The sequence below is a fragment of the Nansenia antarctica genome (genome assembly GCF_963989245.1).
Source record: "Nansenia antarctica genome assembly, chromosome: 2".
Lineage (NCBI taxonomy): Eukaryota > Metazoa > Chordata > Actinopteri > Argentiniformes > Microstomatidae > Nansenia > Nansenia antarctica.
This window is the reverse complement of record NC_137675.1, coordinates 71,098,095-71,107,982: the sequence shown is the minus strand read 5'-3', so window position 1 is coordinate 71,107,982 and position 9,888 is coordinate 71,098,095. Positions and strand designations below refer to the sequence as shown.

At 45.7% G+C, this 9,888-nt stretch overlaps 1 protein-coding gene across 3 annotated transcripts; it reads left to right on the top strand.

Moving 5' to 3' along the window:
- The first annotated feature begins 2,697 nt into the window (after positions 1–2,697).
- st8sia6 (ST8 alpha-N-acetyl-neuraminide alpha-2,8-sialyltransferase 6) lies at positions 2,698–9,690 on the top strand. Of its 3 annotated transcripts, none has more exons than XM_080522531.1 (8): positions 2,698–2,869; positions 4,523–4,606; positions 4,830–4,907; positions 5,490–5,634; positions 6,160–6,272; positions 6,478–6,570; positions 6,791–7,264; positions 8,299–9,690. In XM_080522531.1, the coding sequence occupies exons 1-8, from the start codon at positions 2,787–2,789 to the stop codon at positions 8,525–8,527; spliced, it is 1,299 nt and encodes a 432-aa protein (XP_080378657.1). In that variant the 5' UTR covers positions 2,698–2,786; the 3' UTR covers positions 8,528–9,690. The 3 variants fall into 3 exon arrangements, with proteins under 3 accessions (XP_080378657.1, XP_080378656.1, XP_080378655.1); XM_080522530.1 differs by having other exon boundaries at positions 2,698–2,887; positions 4,526–4,606; XM_080522529.1 differs by having other exon boundaries at positions 2,698–2,887.
- Positions 9,691–9,888: the final 198 nt, after the last annotated feature.

Sequence of the window (9,888 nt, the reverse complement as noted above, 5' to 3'; positions counted from 1 at the left end):
TACTGTACATGCCTTGTGGAGGCATGTCAAGCCCAGATGGTACAGCAGCAGAGGAGGCTGGTGGAGGTAGACATCGGAGGACAGGCTTATTGAAATGCATGGAACGGAATGAGGAATGGTATCAAACATGGTATTTCAATGAGCCTGTCCTCCGATGTACCCAAGGACATTCAGGATCAGGGCAAGCCAGAGCAGAGGAGGACAGTGAAAACTAGGCCTCGCCAAGACACTTTGTTTCACAACTGTCTTGTAGGGTGTTGCTTCTCACCGCTTCAATGTAATAATGTTATCCCTCTTGGCATAAAAACCTGTGGGAATTACGTGCCTATGGACCACTTTTTTTGGGGGGGGGGGGTGTGAGGAAACGCAGTGTACTGAATTGTAACGTCCCATGGTTGACACCGCCTGTGCCTCCAGACCCCGTCCCTATAGGATTTCATTAACAAGGTTCTGTGTCTCCTCTCTGAAGACGTAATGTCCTGAGCATCTCCTCTGGGATCGATGACATCGGACCCCTGAAGTGGGACCTGGCTCTGTGTCTCCTGGTGTACTCCTACCAGTACCCCAGACCCCCACAACACTCCTACCAGTACCCCAGACCCCCACAACACTCCTACCAGTACCCCAGACCCCCACAACACCTCCACCAGCCTCCACTTTACAGCAGCTTAAGGCAGAAGAACACATAGCAATCACATTGCATACTCTACATTCCCCAATAGAGGCCCAGCTGCCTACATACGTTACTGAATCCACAGAGATACCACACAAGATACCAATCACCATCACACCTACTTTTACGAGGTTCTAACAGTGTCTGTGTACTGTACTCCATCATCGTATCAACAAGCTCCACGCTAGCCGTAGCTTGTGTGATATTACTAGCTTGTTTCATCATTATCATTCATTGCCCTTACTGCTGTGTATCACAATAAAGCACGGTTATATAACCCGGCAGGATCGTTGCAAGGGCCATGGCACACTGTGAAATGTGCCAGGACAGCCCTCTCTTAGAGCATTATTGTTCAGGCCCGGCTTAACAGCTCACTAGGCAATGATTAGTTTAAGATGCAGAGCCCTTGCCAAAATAGTTTTCTTCCATAGAAGAATAAAATAGATTTCTACCCGTACTGATTCACTCAGCGGAAATAAGATGAGTCTATAGAACGTGGGCGTGGTACCGATTAGTGAGCTTTCATGCTGAAGCCCTCCATAAATATTATCTCTCTCTCCCCCACCCCTTTCCATCTGTACTTCGCAGTGCCTCCCTCTCTCTCCTCCCCCCTCCTCCCCCCTCCTCCCCCCTCCCAGAACTGGTAACAGAGACAGATTTCATACAGAACTACAGAGCGAGATTCAAACCACCACAGTATTCATCCCCTGGGCATCAAGCCTCTCCCTCTTTCTCTCTCTCTCTATCTCTTTATCTCTCCCTCTTTCTGTGTTTCTCTCTAAGTCATTTCCGGGTGTTGGTTTAGTCTCCCTGGGGATTCAGCCAGCCTGCCATGACACAAACAGGTTTTCATCGCAGTTATATCAGCTGAGACTCCTCTCCCCTGAGCCCTCTCTCTCCCTCCCTCACTATGCTCTCCTCTCACCTCCAAGGGTGAGTAAAGCTCTCTTTTATTAATAGCCCTTAAGAGCTGATACTGCAAACAAAGTTGAGCTGGATCTTGAAACCCACCCTAGCAAGTAAAACTTGCAAATCCATTGAGGGAGAGGGAGAAGCGGTTAATGAGGGAGGGGAAGAGAGAGTGAGGAAAGTATAGATCCGATTGGCTGATAGCCCCCTGCCCCTAGCCTACTCTGACCCTCATTGGCTAGGTGAAAAAGAGGTCCCTGTTTGACAGACACACACACACACACACACACTCAGACACACAAGTCAAGACCATGGGCTAATTCAGTACCAGGCACTCATGTTACTGCCTGCTCTTTATGCAGAGGGGGAGTGGGGCAGAGAGGGAGAGGGAGAGGGGGAGAGGGGGGTAGGGGGCGGGGGATATCTGAGGGAGGGAGGGGGAAAGCGTAGCGTAGGCTGGGGCTCAGGGGTGGGGGGTGGAGAATGCAGAAGGAGCAACAGCTTGAGCTTTGGGACTCCAGTGGAAAGAAAGTAGGAGCGTGGTGGAGAGCTGAATGAAGGAGTGAGAGAGAGAGAGAGAGAGAGAGAGAGAGAGAGAGAGAGAGAGAGAGAGAGAGAGAGAGAGAGAGAGAGAGGGAGAGAGAGAGAGAGAGACAGCAAGGAAGATGAAAGGAAACAACACATTTCAATCAACGTGAAGGAGGGGCTCACGGACAAAAGACTTTCATTGTTTTGCCTCTACAAAAGCAGAAGGACAGACAACTACAGAAGGAAGGCACAGAAGTGCATGTGGATGTTGTCCGATTTGTATAGGGTACAAACTTAGAGATATGATTGTCTGATTAGGAAGGAGGCATGCTGGGAGTCTCTCAGAGAGAGAGAGAGAGACAGAGAGAGACACAGAGAGAGAGAGACAGAGAGAGACAGAGAGGGTGGAATAGTAAGAGGAGTGAGAGAGACATCAAGATTAACGACGTAGTCAGAGAGAGAGAGTGAGGTACAATCGGGGAGAAAGAGCAAGGGAGAGAGGGGTGAGAGGTACAAAAAGAGAAGGAAAGAGGGAGAGGGTGCATAAACCAAACTAATGTGTGAGTGCTGAGTGAGGGAAAATAGGAGACAGAGGGAAAGGAAGAAGCCGGAGAAGGAGCAGGAGGAGGAGGAGGAGGAAGAGGGGGCCAGAGGAAGTAGCAGGAGGAGGAGAGGCATGAGGGGACTGCTCTTGAAGCTGCTGTTCTCGTTGATGCTCACCCTGCTAATCTTGGGGACCATTCTGACTGCTCTCGTCTGGTACGTCTTCAGCAACAGGTGAGTCAGACTCACGCCTCACACCCCCTCCTCCCCCCCCTCGTAGCCGAGCAGGTGTGGCAGGAGCCTTTAGCCTCGGGGTAGGGCTGTTAGGACTGGTGCTGCTAGCATGGTGTCCTTCAGACGCTAGCAACAAGAAGAGGGAGGGAGGAGGGGGAAACATACATGTGTGAGGATAATGCCGGAAAAAGCAGCAGAGGTGTGCACACTTCAGCTTTTGATCATGTAGTTCACCTGGTGAGAGGGAGAGCACGTCGATGGTAGAGAGTAGCTTATCCAGTTGAACAAGACAAGAGTTGTGCTATGAGTGAAATAGGATATGTTTCAGAGTTTTTTTTTTTCCCCCTCTCTTTCTGCATGCTTTGGCGGTTAAGCCGTTCCCTTAACCACCCTTCCCTCTCTCACCCTCTCCATAAAGCTGCGGTTATCGCAGCGCATGTTGCTGTGGGTATCTTTGCTAAACCGCTGACACACCATGAATCTGTGGTCTTAAAAAGAAACCTTTATTTCTTTTTAAAGCAGAGAAACTGATAGATTTTATATCATACATCATACGATTTTATATCATATCATTACAATATAAATACAACTTTGTAAGCCGACTGGGGAACTAAACAAGACTACTGTTTATGCTTCAGTTATGATTCTCTGAAACTTGATGCAAATAGACCTTTCCGGTCATAAAGAGAACCCACCTGATGCAATAAGCCTTTCTGTCATTAACAGAACCTATTAATCTGCCTATGCCTTGAGCATGGTTCTGTCTGTGGTGGTTCCGTAGTGGATGTTGAGGTAGATCAACAAATAAGTAGTGCAAAGCAAATGGCTAGTGCATCCTGGGTGGAGAAACATATTCATTTACACAACCTCTCCTTGACCCATTGTTTGAACAAACGTAAATGTCAAACATTTGCATATAGTTTGTATTTGCATGAATACATACAACCATTTTAAAGACGGGTCTGTTCCTAGAATGTGTCATAGGTACAAGACGATCAGTTTGACGATGGTTGTGTAAAATATTCATATAAAAGGTCACCTTAGAATGCCTTCTCATGCTCTTAACAAAACACCTCTGACAAAAGCACTGTTTGTTTATTTATGTTTTGTGTGAAACTTGAGAGCCTTTTTCTATCTGTACAAAACAGTGTCATGCATGGTCTCTGCTTCAGACACTAGGCTCTGGTTAATCATACAACCAGCTGTTACTTCACATTTGACACCTTATCTCCACACAATATTGAGTGACATTGTGTGAGCACGCACCCTAAGTTGTGTGTTGTTTAAAGTTGAAAGGAGTATGGTTTCTGTGTATAGACTTGGAAGTTCTGGTTCGGGTTACTGATTCAGATAGTACAACATGTTCTGGTGCAGTTCAGTTAATTTGTGATTTCCAATGATGTGTGTAATGCTGTTGTGAAATGCCACAAATGCCGTTTGAGATAATCTTTCTGACAATCATTAACAGGGCAGAAAAGGCTGCAGAATGTGCTGGGTTAACTGTATCTTTCATGCTTTCATGTTGCCTTCAAGCCCATTACAACCAATTTGGTTATCTGTTTTCTTCTCATCTCACTTTGCTCTTTTACTCCTACTGATCCCCTCCTTTCCTCTCTGTCTTCTGGTTGATCTTAGTAGTAATGCCAGACCTGGCAGCTCCTTCCACCATGCTCAGAGGAACGCTGGTGCTGACCAATCCAGCGCATGCAAGGACTGCAGGTGAAAACCGACACCCCGGAAACCACAACCATATCCTCTGCTCAACAACCAAACCTCACTACCTCATCTGTATCAATTCTTGATATGTATTTTGTGTGTTTCATAACAGCTGTGTTACTGTGTGTGTGTGTGTGTGTGTGTGTGTGTGTGTGTGTGTGTGTGTGTGTGTGTGCGTATGCATGTGTGTGTGTGTGTGCGTGTGTGTGTGTTTTGTGTGAAAAAGGGACAACATCATTGACAAAGTGGTGGAGCGCTATTCTCACAGCTGGAGGAAGCAGGAGGACAATTTCAAAAAGTTCAGGTGAAACATGAAAATAAACACACTCAAAAGCAGACCCTAAATCTAAAATGTCAAATACCACACATGATTAAAGTTCAAGGGGTCATATCCGTTTTTACCTCTAAAAGAATGGGAAACAAAACCATGTTGAAGTGGAAGTGTGCTTCAAAGCAAAACTGACAATGGAAACATATTGACTTCTTTTGCTATTAGAAGAAGATGGGTCATGGTCATGTGTGATTACAACACAGTGGGTATTTCCCCTCCTCAAGACTCCCTTAGTTTCCTGCCTCTGTCATCACAGTCTTGTTCTCTTTAAGAACTTCAATAAGATTTATGAATGAACACTTGAAAGGAACAACCCCCTCAGAGCAGGACATTCTGACAAACAAACCGTCCTTCACATTCATTTATATTCATGTATTTCTCTCATAACAAAGTGCTTTGTAACCCTGCATTGAATATTTCCTCATTTGTTTTCTGCATCGGCTATCACCAGTATGTTGTTATTCTCTATGTTTCACAGTATAGTGTCACTGTTAGAAATGCCTCTGTGTACTGTTTGGCAGTGTGTGTCATAATCAAGAGGTTGTTATCTCCCAGTTCTATGCTGAGTAACCGTTGCCATGGCCTCACCAAGGCCGTCGTCACACAGGCCAACACACCGCTGGGGTCAAAGGTTGTGTACGATGGCGAGAAGAGAAAACCTCTCCAGGTGACCCATGAACTGTTCAGCACGTTCGCCAAGGTTCGCTGCCCTAGCCCAAACTCACACCTGAAACACAAGATTGTCCGTGTGTGTGTGCGTGTGGATGAGTATTTGTGTTGTTTGTGTTTGTTTCAGAAAGAGCGTGACAATTAAGCAATATCACACGAGAGGGAGTGCTGTTATACTGAATATCAGCACGGCTGTGATTCGGTCGTAGGTACGAGGCCGCAGGCCGAGTACCAAAGCGCCATTTATTGGTTAACAGTAATAAGCGACAACAGATTATGATTTGTTTGTTTATTTCATCATTTGTTTTGCTGGATTGCCTAGTAACCTGGATTGCCTAGTAACCTGAACACAAACATCCGCAGGCTAGCTACTTTGTATCAACGCTCATTTAATAGAACACCTGTGCGGTGGAGTGATACATTATAGTTAAAAGTCCCAGTGCTGTTATACTGTATATCGGCACTCATGGAATGCCTCTTGTCCAATCAAATTACTTGGTCGGAACTAACTGTTGTATAAGACGTAATAGTGTCTTCTTGTTTGTGTTGCCTACAGGAGCAGCCGTTTATAAATGCGACGTGGGAGACATGTTCTGTTGTTGGGAATGGGGGAATCCTCGCCAATAGCAGCTGTGGACAGAGGATTGACTCCGCCCAGTTCGTTATCAGGTGGTGGTCCTCTCCTCCACACAGTACAGTATATCTGTCCATGAAATGTTGAAACATACTCTCAGCAATAATGACATATCCCATATCTCTCTCTCTCTCTCTCTCTCTCTCTCTCTCTCTCTCTCTCTCTCTCTCTCTCTCTGTCACAGATTCACACACTGATTCATCTACTCACTCACTCTCTTTCTCCTTCTCCCTCTACCAGGTGTAACCTTCCCCCTCTGGAGAATGGCTACGAGAGAGACGTGGGCAACAAGACAGACCTGGTGACCGCCAATCCCAGCATCCTTCTAGAGAAGTGAGTGTGAGGACGACATGTCTCCCAGGGCTGTCTATGATTCTCTCTGCTCGTTGATTTTAGGGTGGGAGGATGACATGATGAACACTGCTAGAGGATACTACCGAAGAAAGACACTAAATGTAGTCAAAGCAGTCTCAACGTTTTTGGGGGGCGTGTACTCTTCCCTCACTCCTACTGTATATCTCTCTGTTTCTCTCTCCTTCGCATCCTCCGTTAGATATGGGGGTCTGCAGGAGCGCCGTCGACCGTTTGTGGAGAGTCTGCATAGCTACGGCGACTCCCTGATGCTCCTGCCTGCCTTCTCCTATGGCCACAACACGCCTGTGTCCCTCCGGGCCCTCTACACCATCCAGGACTTTGACAGTCCCTCCAGGCCCATCTTCCTCAACCCAGAGTACCTCCAGAGTCTGGCACGCTTCTGGCGGGCACAGGGCCTGAGGACCGTACGGCTCAGCACGGGCATGATCGTGGCTAGCCTGGCGCTGGAGCTCTGTACCAACGTGCACCTTTACGGTTTCTGGCCCTTCAACCAGCACCCAGACGGACGCCAGCCTCTCACCAACCACTACTATGACGACAGGCAGAGTAAAAAGACGGTACATGCCATGCCGGCTGAGTTTGACCACCTGCTGAGGCTCCACAGCCAGGGCGTGCTCAGGATACACCTGGGAGAGTGTGCTCCAGCCGCCAGGTAGGCTCCACCACGTGAGGCGAACCTACAGCCACAGTAGACACACCATAGGAGGGGCATAGGGCCCCCTCTCCCAGTATCACCTAGTTGTCTTACCCAGTCAGACACATTCAAATGCTCTGCTATGTGTTAGACTGGATGGCTTTGTGGCACTGGTCTGGTTCTCAGCAACAGGGGCATGGTTTACAGTATGTGCTGGCTAACTGGTCGCAGTGGAGGATCAAGGTGGATGCTGGGACGTCTTCTCAAGAGAGAGACTTGACCTATCGACAGTCAACTGAAATGCACTGAACTCATTACGGTAGCAACAGATATAGAAATATCAAGAAATGTAAATACACAAAGTATGCATATCATATGCTCTATAGATATACAATAGTATTTATTATTATGACTGTTCCAGCTGGAATCTGGAAGCAATCATTTTTGTTCAGCTCCAAGTGGGAAGCCATTGTAAGGGCCAAACAGAGAAGCTTGTACAGTAGCCTTTATGGTTAAGCTGAGACCTTCCCAACTGCAAGGGGACAGAGTAGTGTCTCGTGTGACAGTAGCCACAAACACCGTGAAAGAGCCTTTAAGTATCAACTGAATGTATATCCATGTAAATCACATACTGTACCTCTTTGATTGGACAATCCTTAGCACGACTGCTACGTCTAATGTCAGTGTAAGTTCAGTGATTGAACGTATTGTATTTCCTACATTATGAGATAGTGTATCATTCTCTGACTTGAGAATGCCTTTTGGGGTAAAAGTACAATATTACATTTTGAAATGACAACATAGTAGAGACGTGTGCTTATCTGCCCAGCTAGTGAAAAAAAAACAGGGACTGCAAATTGTGTACTGTATTAAAATACATAACTCAAGTTATTCAAACATTGCAAAGATAATCAGGTCCTCTAGCATCATTACTCCGAGTTACTGGTAGTACAATGTTTGAAAGAAACCTAAGGTGTGTTTTACTTCTAAAAGGAACACGCTTCACAGTCCTGAGAGATATTTTCCGTTGTGGTTCTTGCTCCATTTGACAGCTCTGGATGTAGCACAGATGAGATGAGCTGGGCCTCAGCCTCTGGCCTCAGTCTCCCGGCTGGCTCTGTGGGCAACTCCTCACTGAAACGCAACCGAACCTTAAAGAAGCCTCTGGCTGGGCAGCTCACCAAGGTCTCCGGACCCTCAGGACAGCGGGCACCTGAAGACCCCACAAGGGGTTCAGACTCAGAGCAAGGGATGAAACAGAGGAGGAACAGAAAGAAATAGAGGATATGACAATCATAAAAAAAAAAAAAATCTGGTGGGTCAATTTATTTAACGGTTACCCTGGTTACCAGCCCACAGAGGTTTAAAGCCCCTGTGTTGACATGAAAAGCTACCCCCTGTGACCATGGTAACCAGACAGGAATCAGCACTCTGATGAAACAACATTTGCAGCACAACAAGCCTGAAACCACAGGGGTCTACAAGAGTACTGAGAGAGTGATGCAGGTCACCCTTTTGTTCCAGTAATGGTTTACTTCAGTGGAGGCTGGTGGTGGTAGAAATTAGAGGACAGGTTCATTGTTATGCATGGGATGGAATGAGGATACAATGAGCCTGTCCTTCGATTTCTACCTCCACTGGCTTCCCCTGGTTTACATAGACTATTCAAGGCCATAGCTGCTAGCTGCTTCAAGTAGATTAGAACTGTATCACTTTAATCAGAAGCTTGACAACTTGTGTCTGCCATGACAGTGAAAGCTGAGTTTGGTGTTGTCAACAATGACAACATTGCCTTCTTAGAATGTCCTCACTCCCAATCCATTATGCTTTATCCATGCTTTTTTATGGATGTTCACAGAGTTCAAAGATGTTGGCTCTTATGCAACCACCAATATTGCCTTAATTCATGTATGGGATACTAAATGAAAATGTCTTAGTGTCAGATTGTTGGCTGAGAGTCATTATTGTGTGGGACACATTATGTATCTTTCCTATGCTTGGTCAATGAATGTTGTTTCTCTTTTCTATGAGGACCATTAATGAGCGAACAGTTCTCTGTGAAGTTATGTGAATGCCTATGTCAGATCTGTGTTGTTAAGGACAAGTGTGCAGATGCAGTGAATAAAGATGCTTATCATGAAAATTATTTGTTTGGGTAAAAAGATGTATGTACAATGCAAATAATACTGGCCTATTCAAAACAGTGGCTCATTCAAAACATTGGCTTATTCAAAACAGTAGCCTATTATGAACAGTGGTCTATTCAAAACAGTGAAGTACTGTCTGAATATTTGGCTGGTCCATATAGTATGTTCTAACTTCTCAGTTTTGCCTCAGTAATTTGTCATTGAGTAATCAACAGGCCAACATCCACCACTAGAATGCACTATTTCTCTGTCACCCAGTGTCACTAAACGTTTTCTCATAGGTCATCTTGTACTGTCTGTAAATCATTGGCTTAGTGTTCAATGGGAATAAAGTATGTTAACATAATCAATGATGATGACGATAATGGTTATCATTTGGGTTCCTGATCCGGTTGTTGTGGTTGTTGCTATCACCCTCACCACCATCCTCATTATTACTGTTATCATCTTCAATTATCATCATCATTATCATATTTGTGAATATACCGTACATAT